The sequence below is a fragment of the Phaeodactylum tricornutum genome, chromosome 22 (assembly GCF_000150955.2).
Source record: "Phaeodactylum tricornutum CCAP 1055/1 chromosome 22, whole genome shotgun sequence".
NCBI lineage: Eukaryota > Bacillariophyta > Bacillariophyceae > Surirellales > Neidiaceae > Phaeodactylum > Phaeodactylum tricornutum.
Window position 1 is genome coordinate 346181 of NC_011690.1, and position 21014 is coordinate 367194.

The following is a 21014-nucleotide window of genomic DNA, read 5'->3' on the forward strand; positions in this document are numbered from 1 at the left end:
ATGGAGAACTGTATTCAAAACTACCCATAGTTCGACGAACAAGACGCAACACTTTTGGTCTCAACGGCCCACAGGTAAGGTCCTTGTTAAGATATGTAGCATCTCGTTGCTTGCCGGTTGATCATGAACTTACACTTCTCTTGCGTTGCTCAGTTTTTTGGCTTTGGTCTGAACCACATTCGTCGCATGTTGGAAGCCCGTCCTGGCGCCGAGGCCGCGACCGCTCCACTCAACCCTTCCTCACCCAACTATCGTTTTTGCTATACGCAACCGACTATAGAAGCCATATTGGATTTACAACGAAAACGTGCGGCCGCCAAGGCGGAACAGGCATTGGAGAACAGTACAGGCTGCGCTCGGACTGAAGGTATGAACGCCTTTGCTCGAAGTGGTGGTAGTGGTCGTATTACTCGAGCCCTTGTTCGCAGTGCTGAAGAAGACGCGGCCGACGCTGGATCTTCGTCGGCTACAAACAAAAAGAGTGAAGAGAAGGCACAAGCCGACCGCAGCTTAAATCAGGTCAAGTACCGCAGGATGAAAGCCGTACCAATTGAACAGCGGCTCGTCGCGCGAAGATCGCATATTCATGGATGGGGCTTGTTTACCAAATCGGATATCCAGAAGGACGACCCAATCATCGAATATATGGGGGAAGTGATCCGACAGCCAATTGCGGATCAACGAGAACGCGCGTACGAAATTTCCGGAGAAGGTAGCTGCTACATGTTCCGTCTAGACATGCAGCGCATTGTGGATGCGACGAAGATTGGCTGCATGGCACGCTTTATGAATCATTGCTGTGGCCCAAACGCATACGCGAAAATTATTTCGGTTGACGCCGAGTTGGGTCAGGACCGCAAGATTGTGGTGTTTGCAAATCGCGACATATCCGCTGGGGAAGAGATAACGTATGGTACGTTTGAAATTTGGGAAGATGACGAGGGAGAGATTGTTTCCATGGCACTCACTTGCATTAATCTTTCTCATATTGGCATTTGTTTTGCAGATTACAAGTTTCCGGTTGAAGATGGCAGTCTCCGGTGTACTTGCGGGGCTCCCAATTGTATTGGGCGATTGAATTAATGTAATTGCATACTTTAAGATCAATATAAGATTGCCAGCGTTTTCCTAGTGCAAATTAGATAGTCTTATACGCGAAAGGATTTGATGATTCGCCGTTCTTCCCGCTTGGCGTCCCGCTCTTTGATCGTCACCCGCTTGTCACGTACATTTTTTCCCCGACACAAGGCAATTTGCAACTTGACGCGATTTTTATCATTGTAGTAGGCTTTCAAAGGCACAATGGTCATGCCTTGTTGTTCCGTCTGTTGAAGGAACTTGCGGGCTTCGGCTTTGTGTACCAACAGAGCACGGGGTCGGGTTTCTTCATGCTGAAAGAAGGCCCCAGCCTGACTGTGTTTGCCAATGTGCACGTTGTAAAGTATGCAGGATCGCCCATCTTTAGTGGGACGAATATAACCGTCTCGTAGGTTGAGTTTGCCGTTGCGAATCGACTTGACTTCGGTGCCGACCAAGGATATCCCAGCCTCAATGGTATCAACAATTTCGTAGTTGCGGTAGGCGACCCGGTTCACGGAGATTGTGCTATCCCGCGTCTTGTTTTTCTTCTTACTTTTGGCGTACAAAGGAAAAGAACACGGGAAGGCAGGCGAAGTTGGAAGCGCTGGTGGGAGGAAAGCTTGCGCTGGGCGAGCGATACGGACAAGGAAGATTGGAAGGAGAACAAGCAGCGACCTTGCTCGTATTCGTCGCTGTTGGCGAGAATGTGTCATGGAGAGTCAGATTTTCGTAGAGCTAGACTTGCGCGTGGAAGTTTCCTTGCATATCGCTTTAAGGTAGACGGTCTCTCATAGGCAGCAGTAAGATGACATTTGTCAATGTTCGTCATGGTCAACGCAATAAATTAACTTGGCGAGTCCATCATCTCTACCAGCATCACTCGTTCGTTCCTTGTGCGATGAGTTCAATAGACTTTCTCTTTCCGGTGCATGCACTTATAATTCAAAAGTGACGAGAGGAAATTCACTACCTGTAACATATACTATAATCTGGCTTTGGCCCGGAAAATCGCTAATCCGGCGAAGAGATTTGCATAGTTGATGTAGCATGTAACAAAGAGGAGGCTAGAGGGTTCTAACTGGATTCCATTGGTGATTTTCGGCCTCGTTGAGGCCGGATTAGTGAATTTACTTATTTCTTTCTTCGGTCCTATCGCATTCCTGTCACAGTCAGCTTTACACTTGCTAGTTCTCTTGCGAGGGTCGGTATAGATTCAATGCTCTTGGCCAAAGACTAGAATCAAAGGTATGCTCCGAACACTCCCCCGCGAATTCGGCAAAAAGGGCAATTGCGTAGAGTCCTTTGATTTAAATTCCAGCGCTGATCGAAATTCACCCAGGAAACAGTTGGAAGTCTTGTAGTGCTCGGGTCTGATAAGATGGGATTTGGTCGATATTTGACGCCTTTAGTGTTAACCATTAGCTAACGTTATCCTCGGCCAACAAACACGTTGGGCTTTCCGCGATTACGACACGAACGGAAGAATGGAGTATCTATGGGTAGCCGCGAACTCCACACAGTGCGTTTGGTACCAGCGATGACTCTGCCGTGCCGAGACGGTAAGATTGACGAGGACCGAGAGGAAAAAAATCCAGCCACGCCTCTGGTTCAAAAGAAGAGCCAACGCCCCGTAAATCATGACTTCGGCGGTGTAGTGCGGGCAGGTAATGACGCCGAACCATCCCCCGGTGGGCAGTCGATACGGCGACCGGGTGGAACGAGGACGTAAAAGTGTGTAAAGCAACGTTTCCGTACCATGAATAGTTCCCCGTGCAGAACCCAATCCTTCACGGTCGTGTGGGAATTGGTCCTTTTGTTAGCCTAAGCCACGGCATTGACGATTGGAATGAATATTTCTCCGAAATCCTTTTCACAAATACCGAACTTACTTGCAACCAATTGGTGCCGCTAACGCAAGTGACGGCGGTGAGCGCGGACACCGGGAATCACTGACATGGGCCGGAATGGCACCGACCAAAGACACGACGAGTCCACAACGAAATTCGCTGTATTGAATTCTTCGACTTCTCGCGTCATTGTGTTTCACATGGCGAAGTTCGTTGCTGCCCCTACCACCCGTGCTACAGTTTTGTGTCATCAGATTGCTCCGCTCTGTCGCACTTCGTACCAGGCAATACTAAATGACCAGCAAAGCAGTCTTTTCTTTGTGGGATACAGTGCTGCGAGAAGACTACGGCATTTCTCAATTGTTGGCTGATTCTCGGCAATCCTGCAAACGCCGTCATCGATGTCCCATTGATCGTGTGGGAGATGCACATGTGTTCATTCAGGACAGACAATACAGAGATCACGTATTTCTACCTGTCCGAAATGGTTCAGAGCAGATGCAAAGGAGAGTTGACTAACTGCAAAACGTGTAGACTTTTGAACGAGTATACACCACATTCGTAACAACACTGTTGTCTCGTCGCGTGGGACGTATTTGATGGAAGTTTGTCGAGCGCGCAATGTCAAAGAGTCCACCAGTGTGACAGCGGGACGAGAGACTTTCGCCGATAACATCCGTATTGATGAGGCCTTGAAACAGAGAGAGAGAGAGAGAGTAAAGAGTCAGACGACTGACACCAAAAAGACCAAATAATTCTCAATGCTGGTGGAATTTGCAATCTTCAAAGGCAATACCTGTTGGAAAGCAGGTGGCCAAGCGATGAAACGAGTCAAGCTTTTCGGCATCGCACTCATCAAAACCCGGCGATACATTTTCGACGATCTATGTCATTACAAAATACGGAACAAAGAAGAACATTTTGACCCCTGAAGAACCCATTGAGTCCAAGGCAGAGGTAAAGATGTAGTCAGGGGAACGTGTTCCCTGTGGTTGGGTGCTCGTCCAGAATGGCGCAGATCGGGAATGCAGGAGAGCGACAGCTAGCATATGCACCAAGGGTGCATATTCGAGTCGTTGAAAAAGCTTGGCCGAGACGAACACCGTAACTTGAGCCTGCGGTTCCTTCTCGGGGATGACATCGGCATCCACAATTCCAACCATCAAAGACTTTGCCTTCTTGTGATGGTAACAGTCCAGACAAAAAAGTACAAAAACGACCGTCTGCAGGAAATCTTCGCAAAGCCGAACATTCAATCCTTGAATGCCGCAAAAGAAGACGTCGTTCAGGGCGTCAAGTTCTTCGTGTAGGCCGTTCACTGTCAATTGGCTAACAATGGCGTTACTGCGCACGTCGTCCACGACTGGTCCGGTTGCAAGATTGGCAATCCTTTGATACATCCGTCGGAGCAACGCGGCCAGGTGACTGGCTAAGAGACATTGTTCTCGTTCCGCTCCACGGATCCATTCCCGGATAGGTGCGTACTGATTTTGCATCAAGTCGACAATCAGATTAAGACAGGTAAAGTATACGTAGGCATTGGACTGAGCGTACGCGCACGCGCTCGTGGCAGTCTCAAGTGTCACGGAAGAGAGCGGAAAATGGACGTGATCGTTCGTGGGTTCGTGGACTGCCAAGAAAGGAAAGAGCTGGGGTGGTGATCCACCCAGCTGTAACGACTGGGTTTTACATTAATGAGGCCAACGTAGAGTGCTGGTGTGGTCTCCAGTGCTGGCGGTAAAGTACAGGCAATCAATGCATTGATACAGTTTTGGGATAAAATAAAGTATAACGCGGACGGGTCGCGTACCCCGGACACCAGCAGTGTCACGGTGTGTAGCACTTGTGTTTTGACCAGGGGACTCCTGTAGAGTAGACGAAAGTTGATGAGAGTGTCCGAAGCGAGAGGGAGAGAGATGGTTAGTTCTGGGGGAGTTTGGTTTCGGGTGCTACGGACACAACTATCGACGATCGACCTTTGACGGTTTCGAGACAAATCAACGTACCAGACCACTCCGTGCAAGCACCGTTCCGGCGACGAGATCGTAAAAACCCTCGCTTCTTGCTTTCCGACGAACCAGTACTCTCCTTTTTCGCTTCGGCCGCCTGAACCTCACGAACAGGGATCATGTCGCCCGACAAGTTTTGTCCAAACTTGCGCTCTGTGATAGTCACTGGAGTAGCAGTGTCTGGATCGTAGGCTTCCGCATACAAAGTAGGCAACGGAATATCGGTGAACCCTCTCGTCTTCCATAAAACGCGGAACACGCAAACGATATTTTCCGAACATGTAGCGCTTCATGTCTTTCAGTTTGATTGCCCGTTCTTTGCGAGTCTGGTAGTTTGTTGCAGCCTGCAAGACAGCCGTGTAGCGGGACTAGAGACGGGCCTTACAGTTAACTGCATTCTCCCTTTCCTCCTCCGTTAGGTTCGGGTCTTCCACAAACAACTAGTATTGATCCACAATCATCATCCACGGCCCGGAGATGACAAGCCACTGCAATTCTAAAGATCCAACGCAGAACCCAGCCCCACGGAACCCAACAAATCACAAGAGATCCGGCAAAACACGTCATGGTAATCCAAAAGGCGTAGTAAGATACCTCCCAAAGAAAAACGCTCGTGGCGATACTAAGCACCACAACACCTTGACCCAATTGCAACTGAATTGGATACAAGACACCTTTGAGAGGATTCAACGACGTCTGTGCTGAGAGTGGGTTTTTGCTTTGTGTAGTCATATCCATGTCGCCGGCTTCACCATCGTTAACATCTTCTCCTAGAGCTCCTTCCGCAATTCTTCGTCATGCTTCCACTCGAACTCCTTTTGCCTGAGACCACGCTATTCTTGTTCAGCTGCGGCTTCGTTGAAGGCTTTCACGGCCTCTATTTTCTGGCTGGGTTTGACAACACGAGGTTGCGTCTTGCTTGTGGCCAACATGTTGAACACGACAAAAAAGCTACGGCAAGGATGCCAGGGCGATGGTGTTTTGCGACGATACTCGGAAGACGCAACCATTGCCCAACCAATCGAAAAAACAAGAAAAGACGGGAACAAGATTAACATTGCGCGAAATAAGAATGCCCCATGCAAAAGCTGTCATTGAATGCAAAGGCAGATTGAAGGTCTTGCCCTGCCCACGACGACAACTGGAAGATGACCACGCCAAAGTAATACCTGGAAAATGCGTGCAGCCAAGGGTTAGACCCTTCTAGATAACTGCGGAATTCATGCTTGCACAAATCATAAACATACCGTCATACCTGCTTATTGCAGGTAAGGCAGGATTTTCTCGTAGCTTTGCAACTCTTCAACATGCTTCGTAAACGTCGTCATGCGCCACCTGGAAACAACAGATATGGTCGCAAGACAAAACCAAAACTCATTCAAACTCATAGGACAGCCTTTGACAGACTCTCTCGCTTATTGTGATCTTTCTCGGCTTCGCTCCCTTTCTATCGACCGGTCCACGCCCTCTTCTGGTCGTCCACAGTTGCTTTCCGCCGAGCTGCCTGCCGTAGTCATCGTCGTCATCGTCGTCGTCGTGCGACGGACTTTTTCTTTTGGATACAGATTGGCTGTGACATGTTGCATGTTGACTGTGCAAGGGAAACTGATTTTCGTAGATCCCAGTGGTCTCGAAAGGTCGAAAGGTCGAATGGTCGAATGGCTACCACCAGCAAGGCAAATAAATAATGGACGTAGTGGTCGACGACGTTATCGATATCCGGGTAGCCTAATGAAACATTTTCGACGAGATATGTAGTCGGAAAATACGGAACATAGAAAACCGTTTTGACCGTCGTATCGGATGGCCCACGCGATAAGGAGTGTGTGTATAGTGCCTACTTACTGTTACACTAACTGTGAAGATCAGGCGATATCATCACGACCCTACCCTCCCAACAAGACCATCTTCAAGTATTTTTGGGATACTTCAGCGTTTGATAACGTAAAAAACAGGACGGCCGCTTGATTAGCAGTGAGTGTGTCCCAAGTAGCTGGAGCTATTAACTGTAAATTGCTTGTGAAAGTTGTGTTTTACTGTTAGTGCTGAGTGTTGTTGGTTGGCATTGCTCGAAAACATACGAAGACAAGGAGGCTCCCAGTAACATCCACAACCTAGGTAGTTGACTGACTATTCGATACAAACACAGAAGCGTACCATTTACCATATTTTGAAAGGTTAAAGGAAATAATCTATCTTTGTGGACGATTGGATGATTGGATTGTTGGATGGTTGGACGATTGGATGGTTGGATGGTTGGATTGTTGGATGGTTGGATGGTTGGATGGTTGGACGGTTGGATGGTTGGATGGTTGGACAAAAAGGGATCGATTGTCCGACACTATCCAAGCTATCTTTCCGCCGAAAGCATAGCCCCTTGCCTCGCCGGGCCAAAATAAAGAGATGGTCTCTGCGCCATCCTGGTCGCAGCCTTCGCCTGCCGCGCGACCCGTTTCCGCTTGAGATCCAGTTATGAGGAACTACTTACAAAGATATCTCACCAAATTAGCTCAGCCTCCTGGAATCAACTGCTACAGCCGGGAAACCACGCATTTCTCAATCCCGGTCTGAAAGTCTTACGGTATCATCCTCAACGTTGGCGTCATCTGCTAATGCAAAATTGGAGGGAAACTCTGTTCCTGGTCCCTGTTCCTGGCCTCTAGCATTTGTTACTTGTTGGTTTCCCCGCCGCCGCTGCTGCTGCTGCTGCTGCACGGGCAGCCGCCAATGCAGCTAAGCGAGGAGAACGTCGTGGATGCAACCGCGCAATCCGACTTGACCGACGACTGGGCACAGTACGATTGGTACGCCTGGAACGACGGGTAGAGGTATTGCGACGACGTCGCGGCTCATCTGGTACTGTAGCGGCTTCCTCTGGCACGGTTGTCGCTTCTTCTGGCACTGTTGCTTCTACTTCGTCTTCCGTATTGTGAGAACTGTCGTCGTCTGCTTCTCCAGCCACAACACTGTCAACAACAGCAACAACACTGTCAACAACAGCAACAACAACACTGTCAACAACAGCATCAACAGGAGGAGGAGGAAGCGAGGTGGTGAGCTCACAGTCAGGAGCAGTGTACTGCTCTGGTTCTACTGGTTGCGTGGGACCGTCTGTCTTCGCACAAAGCTGTCTCTTCTGCAACCACTGCTCTTCGAACAATTCCATCTCATTCTTCCATGTCCTGGGTTTGAATCCTGTCATGAGTGCCATTCTTTGCTTGTTTTTTGCCATCCTTTGTTTGCGTTTCTTTTGGAGGTCCGTCATCACCATTGGTGTCCGAACTACGACTGTAGAGGCAAAGGTGAGGTGCACTTTCTGCTTTTTCCGGCTTTCCAAGAGATTGGTGTCCTGTATCTTCCTCTGGCTTGTGTTCTCGTGTGGAACAGTTGCTGGAAAGACAAAGGCGTGGCTCACTTTCTGCCTTTTACGACTTTCCAATTGATCGTTGTCCTGCACGTACTTCCTCTTGAGGGTGTTCTCTCGTGGAGCATGGGTTGGAAAGACAACAACATTGTGGCTCACTTTCTGCATCTTGGTAGTCACCAAATGATCGTTGTCCTGTACGTACTTCCTCTTGCGGGTGTTCTCGCTTGGAGCAATGTACGTGTTTCCTTGTCCTGGTCCTGGTCGGGTAGAACCGTTTACCTTCTCATACAAGTGTGTGAGTTTTGTGGCGTTTGTGTAGCGCAACATCTCCCCTTTCGTTGGTTTCCATCAGACTCACCTTGTCCAGCTCCGTCGCGAAAGGCAACTCCTCAATTCCAACAGGATCTCGTGTGAATGTCTGCATCGCGGGGGGTTGATCGAAGCTTGTCGGAACTACACCCTTATGGCTCTCGTTCTGCCTCTCGCCAGACCAGAATTCGATGTATTTGCAAGGTGGACTCATGTCGTTAGTTACAGCTTACAGCTTGGTGTACTTTGTAATTCGCTCGTTGGAATGCGAGCGAGAAACAAGTGTGCGAAGAGGAACGAACGAACAAACGAACGAACGAACAAACGATCGATCGATCAAACGAATCACGAAGTGAGGACAGTCCCAACCTTGGGGAAGAAGAGTTGGCGATAGCATCGGGCTCAAAAGACGTTGGAAATGCACTACTCCGAGGCACCATAAGTCAACCAATGCTCCACTTGGCTCAACTTAACAATGGAAATGGCTCTATTCACGAAATGGATTAACGCATTGCCCAATCCATCACCACAATTAGAAATCGGCAGCCAGCCAGCCAGCCAGCCAGCCCCAACCAATTACGGCACGTCCTGTCTACGCGCAGTGGGTGGTCCACTCGTTGATAAAAAAGGAGGCAGAAAAAAATTCAGATTACATAAGACATATTTTGAAATATTTTTGACTACTTGAGTTTACTTTTTACACTTATGTTAACTGTAAGCTCTGTCGACAATACCTTCCAGCGAATTCCGTATCCTTCCCAGGCCATTGGCGGACGAGGCGTTTCTCCGGGAACGTCTCGTCGCGCCTTGTGAATTCACCCCATCACGTCATTGACTATTACGCTCACACTGAATGATCTTGATTGATTGGAGAAACTCTCCCTTATTATTGATGGAGTGCTGCCCGGAGTGGTACCAAGAAGAATGTCGACGGCCGTCTAAGTTGGTGTAAACTTTTTGGGAGGCGCTTTATAGCAAGCTTCGCCCGAAGCCATCCCAACGCTGTAGCTTCTGCCAGTTTCGAACTATTCTGGCAGCGACCCAAACATCATTCAATCAATCAATCAATCAGTCAGTCAGTCAGTTAACCAATCAATCAATCAATACGTTGCCTCTAACTGTAAGAACCACCTCACAAGAGAAGGACACCGTAACTTGAGCCTGCGCTTCCTTCTCGGGGATGACATTGGCATCCACAATTCCAACCATCAAAGACTTTGCCTTCTTGTGATGGTAACAGTCCAGACAAAAAAGTACAAAAACGACCGTCTGCAGGAAATCTTCGCAAAGCCGAACATTCAATCCTTGAATGCCGCAAAAAAAGACGTCGTTCAGGGCGTCAATTTCTTCGTGTAGGCCGTTCACTGTCAATTGGCTAACGACGGCGTTACTGCGCACGTCGTCCACGACTGGTCCGCTTGCAAGATTGGCAATCCTTTGATACATCCGTCGGAGCAACGCGGCCAGGTGACTGGCTAAGAGACATTGTTCTCGTTCCGCTCCACGGATCCATTCCCGGATAGGTGCGTACTGATTTTGCAAAAAGTCGACAATCAGATTAAGACAGGTAAAGTATACGTAGGCATTGGACTGAGCGTACGCGCACGCGCTCGTGGCCGTGTCAAGTGTCACGGAAGAGAGCGGAAAATGGACGTGATCGTTCGTGGGTTCGTGGACTGCCAAGAAAGGAAAGAGCTGGGGTGGTGATATACCCAGCTGTAACGACTGGGTTTTACATTAATGAGGCCAACGTAGAGTGGTGGTGTGGTCTCCAGTGCTGGCGGTAAAATACAGGCAATCAATGCATTGATACAGTTTTGGGATAAAATAAAGTATAACGCGGACGGGTCGCGTACCCCGGACACCAGCAGTGTCACGGTGTGTAGCACTTGTGTTTTGACCAGGGGACTCCTGTAGAGTAGACGAAAGTTGATGAGAGTGTCCGAAGCGAGAGGGAGAGAGATGGTTAGTTCTGGGGGAGTTTGGTTTCGGGTGCTACGGACACAACTATCGACGATCGACCTTTGACGGTTTCGAGACAAATCCACGTACCAGACCACTCCGTGCAAGCACCGTTCCGGCGACGAGGTCGTAAAAACCCTCGCTTCTTGCTTTCCGACGAACCAGTACTCTCCTTTTTCGCTTCGGCCGCCTGAACCTCACGAACAGGGATCATGTCGCCCGACAAGTTTTGTCCAAACTTGCGCTCTGTGATAGTCACTGGAGTAGCAGTGTCTGGATCGTAGGCTTCCGCATACAAAGTAGGCAACGGAATATCGGTGAACCCTCTCGTCTTCCATAAAACGCGGAACACGCAAACGATATTTTCCGAACATGTAGCGCTTCATGTCTTTCAGTTTGATTGCCCGTTCTTTGCGAGTCTGGTAGTTTGTTGCAGCCTGCAAGACAGCCGTGTAGCGGGACTAGAGACGGGCCTTACAGTTAACTGCATTCTCCCTTTCCTCCTCCGTTAGGTTCGGGTCTTCCACAAACAACTAGTATTGATCCACAATCATCAGTCGACAATGGCGTTCGTGTGACGATCGGGTTGCCGTTCCAGTGGACGCGAAAGACCGTCTCTCGTACGGTACGTTGCCAACTAACAGTAACTACCTAGCTGTAACAGTAAACACGAGATGTAGACTGCGTGTGCTCCAATTCGATCTGGTTGGTTACAGGATCATGGTAGCGTCCGTTCCTTGACCCACTCACTCACTCACTCACTCACAGTCAGCTAGCCAGCCAGCCAGCCAGCCAGCTAGTCCGTCCCGTCCCGTACACTTCGGTGGTTGGTTGTTGTTTCTCACAGTCATTGACAGTCACTGTCAATTCTGCTTATCTCCCCTAACCCTCTTTACTAGCAAAGTCACAGTTAGCTAGTAGCTAGTAGCTAGCTAGTAGAGAGGACTGGAGCGTTTCGCTGTATGGTGCTTCCAATTGAACTGGCATTTATACTGTCTCTGTCACCAGCTGTCAAGCTACCTACTCATCGTACGGTTCGAGTCTAGCTCTACAGTGCGTAGCGTATAATGGAGTACCCGACGCGCCGCTTGGGGACCACGCTGCCGGTCACGGAACAGGCAGGGGTGGAGAAGATTGGACCATGGACTGTGAGTTGTGTTCCCGACGGCGACGGCGACGGCGACTGCGATGTTGACAGGTTTACCGCTTTATAGTTATGTTATGTTACGCTACGTTACGTTACTTGACAGGACAGGGCAGGGCAGGGCAGGGCAGTGAAAATGTTTCCCGCTCGAGCCACCAAGCGAGTCGCAAGCCAGCGCCGCTGGGAAGTCCAGCAGCAAAAGGATCGGTAGCCTATTTTTTGTTTGGTGGGAACGTCCATCACGGTGCATCGTTCCGACGTACCTAGTAATGACAACTGTCCGTACGAACATACGCTGTTTGGCGGGTGCGGTCTGACTGTGAGCATTTTACTGTTAGCTCCTGTCAAAAAGAAATGGCTGGTTTATTTTTTTTTTTTCGAAATCTCGGAGCCGACAAAGACCAAGTACGAGGCAGCGTGGATAAACAAACGTACGTACTGGGTACTGCCACACTTCGCGTGGCCAAGGACTGTTTTACTTTCCCTTACGTGTCCTTGAAAGAAAAGGCAACTATCAGAACACGTTCGACACCAAAGACTTGGTAACCTACCATTGTTTTTGCTACACACAACCGACTGTGGAAGCCATGTTGGATTTAGAACGAAAACGTGCGGCCGCCAAGGCGGAACAAGCATTGGAGAACAGTACAGGCTGTGCTCGGACTGAAGCTATGAATGCCTTTGCTCGAAGTGGTGGTAGCGGTCGTATTATTCAAGCCCTTGTTTGCAATGCTGAAGAAGACTCGGCCGACGCTGGCTCTTCGTCGGCTGCAAACAAAAAGAGTGAAGAGAAGGCACAAGCCGACCGCAGCTTACTGTTAATTGGGTCAAGTACCGCAGGATGAAAGCCGTACCAATTGAACAGCGGCTTGTCGCGCGAAGATCGCATATTCATGGATGGGGCTTGCTTACCAAATCAGGTCCGACAGCCAATTGCGGATCAACGAGAACGCGCGTACGAAAGTTCCGGAGAAGGTAGCTGGTACATGTTCCATCTAGACATGCAGCGCATTATGTATTTGACGAAGATTGGCTGCATGGCACGCTTTATGAATCATTGCTGTGGTCCGAACGCGTACGCGAAAATTATTTCGGTTGACGCTGAAATTAGTGGGTTAGGTCAGGACCGCAAGATTGTGGTGTTTGCAAATCGCGACATTTCCGCTGGGGAAGAGATAACGTATGGTACAATTGGCAATTGGAATTCCGGAAGGTGACCAGGGAGAAATTGTTTCCATGGCGAAGGCTGAGGGGGCTCGGTACTCCACAGCAATGATTCAAAAAGCGTGCCATGCAGCCAATCCTCGTCGCATACACAATGCGCTGCATGTCTAGACGGAACATGTAGCAATTTGTATTTTGCTTGAAGCTTCCACATATTGGTATAAACAGATCATGAATTCGTAGAGAGGAGGGTAAGGCCCATCGCGCGCGAATGGGAGGAAAAGGACTTTGCAGATTACACATTTCCGGTGGAAGATGGCAGTCTCCGGTGTACTTGCGGGAGAAGGGAGGGGGGGGGGGGGGGGGGGGGGCGCTTTATAGTTATGTTATGTTACGCTACGTTACGTTACTTGACAGGACAGGGCAGGGCAGTGAAAATGTTTCCCGCTCGAGCCACCAAGCGAGTCGCAAGCCAGCGCCGCTGGGAAGCCCAGCAGCAAAAGGATCGGTAGCCTATTTTTTGTTTGGTGGGAAAGTCCATCACGGTGCATCGTTCCGACGTACCTAGTAATGACAACTGTCCGTACGAACATACGCTGTTTGGCGGGTGCGGTCTGACTGTGAGCATTTTACTGTTAGCTCCTGTCAAAAAGAAATGGCTGGTTTATTTGTGTTTTTTTCGAAATCTCGGAGCCGACAAAGACCAAGTACGAGGCAGCGTGGATAAACAAACGTACGTACTGGGTACTGCCACACTTCGCGTGGCCAAGGACTGTTTTACTTTCCCTTACGTGTCCTTGAAAGAAAAGGCAACTATCAGAACACGTTCGACACCAAAGACTTGGTAACCTACCATTGTTTTTGCTATACTATACACAACCGACTGTGGAAGCCATGTTGGATTGAGAACGAAAACGTGCGGCCGCCAAGGCGGAACAAGCATTGGAGAACAGTACAGGCTGTGCTCGGACTGAAGCTATGAATGCCTTTGCTCGAAGTGGTGGTAGCGGTCGTATTATTCGAGCCCTTGTTTGCAATGCTGACGAAGACGCAGCCGACGCTGGATCTTCGTCGGCTGCAAACAAAAAGAGTGAAGAGAAGGCACAAGCCGACATCAGCTTACTGTGAATTAGGTCAAGTACCGCAGGATGAAAGCCGTACCAATTGAACAGCGGCTTGTCGCGCGAAGATCGCATATTCATCGATGGGGCATGCTTACCAAATCAGGTCCGACAGCCAATTGCGGATCAACGAGAACGCGCGTACGAATGTTCCGGAGAAGGTAGCTGGTCCATGTTCCATCTAGACATGCAGCGCATTATGTATTTGACGAAGATTGGCTGCATGGCACGCTTTATGAATCATTGCAGTGGTCCGAACGCGTACGCGAAAATTATTTCGGTTGACGCTGAAATTAGTGAGTTAGGTCAGGACCGCAAGGTTGTGGTGTTTGCAAATCGCGACATTTCCGCTGGGGACGAGATAACGTATGGTACAATTGACAATTGGAATTCCGGAAGGTGACCAGGGAGAAATTGTTTCCATGGCGAAGGCTGAGGGGGGCTCGGTACTCCACAGCAATGATTCAAAAAGCGTGCCATGCAGCCAATCCTCGTCGCATACACAATGCGCTGCATGTCTAGACGGAACATGTAGCAATTTGTATTTTGCTTGAAGCTTCCACATATTGGTATAAACAGATCATGGATTCGTAGAGAGGAGGGACTTCGCGAATGGGAGGAAAAGGACTTTGCAGATTACACATTTCCGGTGGAAGATGGCAGTCTCCGGTGTACTTGCGGGAGAAGGAAGGGGGGTGGGGGCGCTCGCAATTGTATTGGACGATTGAAAAAAACTAACAGTAACATAAATGCACACTTTAAGATCAATATAAGATTGCCAGCGTTTCCCTAATGCGAATTAGTTACATTAGTATTATACGCGAAAGGATTTTTGATGATTCGCCGTTCTTCCCGCTTGGTGTCCCTCTTTTTGATCGTCACCCGCTTGTCGCGCACATTTTTACCCCGACACAAGGCAATTTGCAATTTGACGCGATTTCTGTCCTTATACTAGGCTTTCAGAGGCACACTAGTCATGCCTTGTTGTTCGGGCTGTTGAAGCAATTTGCGGGCTTCGGCTTTGTGTGCCAACAGAGCACGGGGTCGGGTTTCTTCATGCTGAAAGAAGGCCCCAGCCTGACTGTGTTTGCCAATGTGCACGTGCACGTTGTAAAGTATGCCGGACCACTCATCTTTAGTGGGACGAATATAACTGTCTCGTAGGTTGAGTTTGCCGTTGCGAATCGACTTGACTTCGGTGCCGACCAAGGATATCCCAGCCTCAATGGTATCAACAATTTCGTAGTTGCGGTAGGACGACCCGGTTCACAGAGATTGTGCTAGGTCAATGGCTTTCTGGGCCGGAAGATGAGCCACCTGAGACGGCGCTTGTTACGTCCGAGCTACGCTCTTCCTTCCTTTGCTACCTCAACATTGTGAATGGCAAACAATTGTTTGATCTGCTCAAGGAGTTTCTGTCGTAAAATTTGTCGACACCGATCCAGATACTGAACCACGATTAAGCACACCCCCGGGCTTTCGAAACATAGTGTGAGGTTGCTTGCCGTTCTAGAGCCATCGCGGAACATTTTCGTGCCGAACCGCAACATGCAACAATGCCCCCCATCGCCGGCCGCCGCAATCACGTTGAGCAATTGTAGGTAGCGCACATAGAACACTCCCTCAAAGTCTTTCTTCTTTCGTTCTAGGTCGCGTAACGTAGACGTCCGTGCGGTCCAGGACGAGGATCACAACTCGTGCATCGATGTCAACCTGGACTCCTTTAGCCCGGCAAAGGCCGCCCAAGTGGCGCTGTTTGTAGCGTCATCACTAGCTGTGCATCGAAAAGTCATGCGTCTCCGGAGGTCTAAATCGGTCCCTATTGGGCGGTCTCTCACGTAGAGCTCCAAAAATGTCACCCAGTTCATCCGCCGGATCCGTCCGGTCCATCGGATACATCGCCAGTGGCGGAGAAAACACAGAACTTTTTCTAGTCTTTTTTAGGACCATCCAGAGACGCTTCGTGACTCGACACACGGCACGAAAATGTATCGCCATAAGCGCGTTGAAACGGGCAACTTCCACGTCGTTACTCGTTGCCCCGCGAAAGTTGCGAATGATTGTTTCTGCCGTGGCGTGGGAGCATAAGCCGTACAACCGGGCTGGCCCAATTGATACGCATGAAAGCGGCGAACAGGAAGGATGCCGAGCCTAGTCGACATTGCAGCCGTTGGTAGCGCCCTTGGACAGTGGACTCAATCAGGTCGACAAAAAGATCCGACACTCCAAAAAGCTCTTGCGACTCCAAAGTACGTTGACAAAACACTGTTTTTGCTTTGAGAAGTACAATCCGAAGCAGTGACACTACTGGAAGTACATGCGGTGACTTTGTCTTCTCGGTACCCAACAAATCACAAGAGATCCGGCAAAACACGTCATGGTAATCCAAAAGGCGTAGTAAGATTCCTCCCAAAGAAAAACGCTCGTGGCGATACTAAGCACCACAACACCTTGACCCAATTGCAACTGAATTGGATACAAGACACCTTTGAGAGGATTCAACGACGTCTGTGCTGAGAGTGGGTTTTTGCTTTGTGTAGTCATATCCATGTCGCCGGCTTCACCATCGTTAACATCTTCTCCTAGAGCTCCTTCCGCAATTCTTCGTCATGCTTCCACTCGAACTCCTTTTGCCTGAGACCACGCTATTCTTGTTCAGCTGGGGCTTCGTTGAAGGCTTTCACGGCCTCTATGTTCTGGCTGGGTTTGACAACACGAGGTTGCGTCTTGCTTGTGGCCAACATGTTGAACACGACAAAAAAGCTACGGCAAGGATGCCAGGGCGATGGTGTTTTGCGACGATACTCGGAAGACGCAACCATTGCCCAACCAATCGAAAAAACCAAGAAAAGACGGGAACAAGATTAACATTGCGCGAAATACGAATGCCCATGCAAAAGCTGTCATTGAATGCAAAGGCAGATTGAAGGTCTTGCCCTGCCCACGACGACAACTGGAAGATGACCACGCCAAAGTAATACCTGGAAAATGCGTGCAGCCAAGGGTTAGACCCTTCTAGATAACTGCGGAATTCATGCTTGCACAAATCATAAACATACCGTCATACCTGCTTATTGCAGGTAAGGCAGGATTTTCTCGTAGCTTTGCAACTCTTCAACATGCTTCGTAAACGTCGTCATGCGCCACCTGGAAACAACAGATATGGTCGCAAGACAAAACCAAAACTCATTCAAACTCATAGGACAGCCTTTGACAGACTCTCTCGCTTATTGTGATCTTTCTCGGCTTCGCTCCCTTTCTATCGACCGGTCCACGCCCTCTTCTGGTCGTCCACAGTTGCTTTCCGCCGAGCTGCCTGCCGTAGTCATCGTCGTCATCGTCGTCGTCGTCATCGTCGTCGTCGTGCGACGGACTTTTTCTTTTGGATACAGATTGGCTGTGACATGTTGCATGTTGCATGTTGACTGTGCAAGGGAAACTGATTTTCGTAGATCCCAGTGGTCTCGAAAGGTCGAATGGTCGAATGGTCGAATGGCTACCACCAGCAAGGCAAATAAATAATGGACGTAGTGGTCGACGACGTTATCGATATCCGGGTAGCCTAATGAAACATTTTCGACGAGATATGTAGTCGGAAAATACGGAACATAGAAAACCGTTTTGACCGTCGTATCGGATGGCCCACGCGATAAGGAGTGTGTGTATAGTGCCTACTTACTGTTACACTAGCTGTGAAGATCAGGCGATATCATCACGACCCTACCCTCCCAACAAGACCATCTTCAAGTATTTTTGGGATACTTCAGCGTTTGATAACGTAGAAAACAGGACGGCCGCTTGATTAGCAGTGAGTGTGTCCCAAGTAGCTGGAGCTATTAACTGTAAATTGCTTGTGAAAGTTGTGTTTTACTGTTAGTGCTGAGTGTTGTTGGTTGGCATTGCTCGAAAACATACGAAGACAAGGAGGCTCCCAGTAACATCCACAACCTAGGTAGTTGACTGACTATTCGATACAAACACAGAAGCGTACCATTTACCATATTTTGAAAGGTTAAAGGAAATAATCTATCTTTGTGGACGATTGGACGATTGGATGATTGGATGGTTGGATGGTTGGACAATTGGATGATTGGACGATTGGACGATTGGATGGTTGGACAAAAAGGGATCGATTGTCCGACACTATCCAAGCTATCTTTCCGCCGAAAGCATAGCCCCTTGCCTCGCCGGGCCAAAATAAAGAGATGGTCTCTGCACCATCCTGGTCGCAGCCTTCGCCTGCCGCGCGACCCGTTTCCGCTTGAGATCCAGTTATGAGGAACTAGTTACAAAGATATCTCACCAAATTAGCTCAGCCTCCTGGAATCAACTGCTACAGCCGGGAAACCACGCATTTCTCAATCCCGGTCTGAAAGTCTTACGGTATCATCCTCAACGTTGGCGTCATCTGCTAATGCAAAATTGGAGGGAAACTCTGTTCCTGGTCCCTGTTCCTGGCCTCTAGCATTTGTTACTTGTTGGTTTCGCCGCCGCCGCCGCTGCTGCTGCTGCTGCTGCACGGGCAGCCGCCAATGCAGCTAAGCGAGGAGAACGTCGTGGATGCAACCGCGCAATCCGACTTGACCGACGACTGGGCACAGTACGATTGGTACGCCTGGAACGACGGGTAGAGGTATTGCGACGACGTCGCGGCTCATCTGGTACTGTAGCGGCTTCCTCTGGCACGGTTGTCGCTTCTTCTGGCACTGTTGCTTCTACTTCGTCTTCCGTATTGTGAGAACTGTCGTCGTCTGCTTCTCCAGCCACAACACTGTCAACAACAGCAACAACAACACTGTCAACAACAGCAACAACAGGAGGAGGAGGAGGAGGAGGAAGCGAGGTGGTGAGCTCACAGTCAGGAGCAGTGTACTGCTCTGGTTCTACTGGTTGCGTGGGACCGTCTGTCTTCGCACAAAGCTGTCTCTTCTGCAACCACTGCTCTTCGAACAATTCCATCTCATTCTTCCATGTCCTGGGTTTGAATCCTGTCATGAGTGCCATTCTTTGCTTGTTTTTTGCCATCCTTTGTTTGCGTTTCTTTTGGAGGTCCGTCATCACCATTGGTGTCCGAACTACGACTGTAGAGGCAAAGGTGAGGTGCTCTTTCTGCTTTTTCCGGCTTTCCAAGAGATTGGTGTCCTGTATCTTCCTCTGGCTTGTGTTCTCGTGTGGAACAGTTGCTGGAAAGACAAAGGCGTGGCTCACTTTCTGCCTTTTACGACTTTCCAATTGATCGTTGTCCTGCACGTACTTCCTCTTGAGGGTGTTCTCTCGTGGAGCATGGGTTGGAAAGACAACAACATTGTGGCTCACTTTCTGCATCTTGGTAGTCACCAAATGATCGTTGTCCTGTACGTACTTCCTCTTGCGGGTGTTCTCGCTTGGAGCAATGTAGGTGTTTCCTTGTCCTTGTCCTGGTCGGGTAGAACCGTTTACCTTCTCATACAAGTGTGTGAGTTTTGTGGCGTTTGTGTAGCGCAACATCTCCCCTTTCGTTGGTTTCCATCAGACTCACCTTGTCCAGCTCCGTCGCGAAAGGCAACTCCTCAATTCCAACAGGATCTCGTGTGAATGTCTGCATCGCGGGGGGTTGATCGAAGCTTGTCGGAACTACACCCTTATGGCTCTCGTTCTGCCTCTCGCCAGACCAGAATTCGATGTATTTGCAAGGTGGACTCATGTCGTTAGTTACAGCTTACAGCTTGGTGTACTTTGTAATTCGCTCGTTGGAATGCGAGCGAGAAACAAGTGTGCGAAGAGGAACGAACGAACAAACGAACGAACGAACAAACGATCGATCGATCAAACGAATCACGAAGTGAGGACAGTCCCAACCTTGGGGAAGAAGAGTTGGCGATAGCATCGGGCTCAAAAGACGTTGGAAATGCACTACTCCGAGGCACCATAAGTCAACCAATGCTCCACTTGGCTCAACTTAACAATGGAAATGGCTCTATTCACGAAATGGATTAACGCATTGCCCAATCCATCACCACAATTAGAAATCGGCAGCCAGCCAGCCAGCCAGCCAGCCCCAACCAATTACGGCACGTCCTGTCTACGCGCAGTGGGTGGTCCACTCGTTGATAAAAAAGGAGGCAGAAAAAAATTCAGATTACATAAGACATATTTTAAAATATTTTTGACTACTTGAGTTTACTTTTTACACTTATGTTAACTGTAAGCTCTGTCGACAATACCTTCCAGCGAATTCCGTATCCTTCCCAGGCCATTGGCGGACGAGGCGTTTCTCCGGGAACGTCTCGTCGCGCCTTGTGAATTCACCCCATCACGTCATTGACTATTACGCTCACACTGAATGATCTTGATTGATTGGAGAAACTCTCCCTTATTATTGATGGAGTGCTGCCCGGAGTGGTACCAAGAAGCAATGTCGACGGCCGTGTAAGTTGGTGTAAGCTTTTTGGGAGGCGCTTTATAGCAAGCTTCGCCCGAAGCCATCCCAACGCTGTAGCTTCCGCCAGTTTCGAACTATTCTGGCAGCGACCCAAACATCATTCAATCAATCAATCAATCAGTCAGTCAGTCAGTTAACCAATCAATCAATCAATACGTTGCCTCTAACTGTAAGAACCACCTCCCAAGAGAAGGACACCGTAACTTGAGCCTGCGCTTCCTTCTCGGGGATGACATTGGCATCCACAATTCCAACCATCAAAGACTTTGCCTTCTTGTGATGGTAACAGTCCAGACAAAAAAGTACAAAAACGACCGTCTGCAGGAAATCTTCGCAAAGCCGAACATTCAATCCTTGAATGCCGCAAAAAAAGACGTCGTTCAGGGCGTCAATTTCTTCGTGTAGGCCGTTCACTGTCAATTGGCTAACGACGGCGTTACTGCGCACGTCGTCCACGACTGGTCCGCTTGCAAGATTGGCAATCCTTTGATACATCCGTCGGAGCAACGCGGCCAGGTGACTGGCTAAGAGACATTGTTCTCGTTCCGCTCCACGGATCCATTCCCGGATAGGTGCGTACTGATTTTGCA

At 49.2% G+C, this 21014-nt stretch overlaps 7 protein-coding genes across 7 annotated transcripts; 2 read left to right on the plus strand and 5 right to left on the minus strand.

Moving 5' to 3' along the window:
- Positions 1-525: 525 nt before the first annotated feature.
- PHATRDRAFT_15937 (predicted protein) lies at positions 526-1083 on the plus strand (the record flags this gene model as incomplete). Its single annotated transcript, XM_002184079.1, has 2 exons — positions 526-913; positions 1007-1083. Coding segments are annotated over 2 exons (465 nt in total), but the record flags the coding sequence as incomplete, so codon positions are not given.
- A 65-nt stretch (positions 1084-1148) lies between these two features.
- Positions 1149-1631, minus strand: PHATRDRAFT_16021 (predicted protein; the record flags this gene model as incomplete). The annotated part of the gene is made up of 1 exon (XM_002184198.1): positions 1149-1631. A coding segment is annotated over one exon (483 nt), but the record flags the coding sequence as incomplete, so codon positions are not given.
- A 1545-nt stretch (positions 1632-3176) lies between these two features.
- On the minus strand, positions 3177-5674 carry PHATRDRAFT_49474 (predicted protein; the record flags this gene model as incomplete). The annotated part of the gene is made up of 5 exons (XM_002184199.1): positions 3177-3811; positions 3854-4597; positions 4618-4853; positions 4934-5167; positions 5329-5674. 5 exons carry the CDS (start codon positions 5672-5674, stop codon positions 3686-3688), a joined length of 1686 nt encoding a protein of 561 aa, XP_002184235.1. The 3' UTR covers positions 3177-3685.
- A 1454-nt stretch (positions 5675-7128) lies between these two features.
- PHATRDRAFT_40186 (predicted protein) lies at positions 7129-8826 on the minus strand (the record flags this gene model as incomplete). The annotated part of the gene is made up of 4 exons (XM_002184200.1): positions 7129-7416; positions 7517-7669; positions 7797-8582; positions 8662-8826. The coding sequence occupies 4 exons, from the start codon at positions 8824-8826 to the stop codon at positions 7129-7131; spliced, it is 1392 nt and encodes a 463-aa protein (XP_002184236.1).
- Positions 8827-9704: 878 nt separating this feature from the next.
- PHATRDRAFT_49475 (predicted protein) lies at positions 9705-10960 on the minus strand (the record flags this gene model as incomplete). Its single annotated transcript, XM_002184201.1, has 4 exons — positions 9705-10328; positions 10349-10523; positions 10665-10764; positions 10834-10960. 4 exons carry the CDS (start codon positions 10958-10960, stop codon positions 9705-9707), a joined length of 1026 nt encoding a protein of 341 aa, XP_002184237.1.
- A 1651-nt stretch (positions 10961-12611) lies between these two features.
- Positions 12612-12935, plus strand: PHATRDRAFT_15913 (predicted protein; the record flags this gene model as incomplete). The annotated part of the gene is made up of 1 exon (XM_002184080.1): positions 12612-12935. One exon carries the CDS (start codon positions 12612-12614, stop codon positions 12933-12935), a length of 324 nt encoding a protein of 107 aa, XP_002184116.1.
- Positions 12936-18155: 5220 nt separating this feature from the next.
- PHATRDRAFT_40189 (predicted protein) lies at positions 18156-19686 on the minus strand (the record flags this gene model as incomplete). The annotated part of the gene is made up of 4 exons (XM_002184202.1): positions 18156-18263; positions 18386-18541; positions 18669-19442; positions 19522-19686. The coding sequence occupies 4 exons, from the start codon at positions 19684-19686 to the stop codon at positions 18156-18158; spliced, it is 1203 nt and encodes a 400-aa protein (XP_002184238.1).
- Between the last annotated feature and the right edge of the window lie 1328 nt (positions 19687-21014).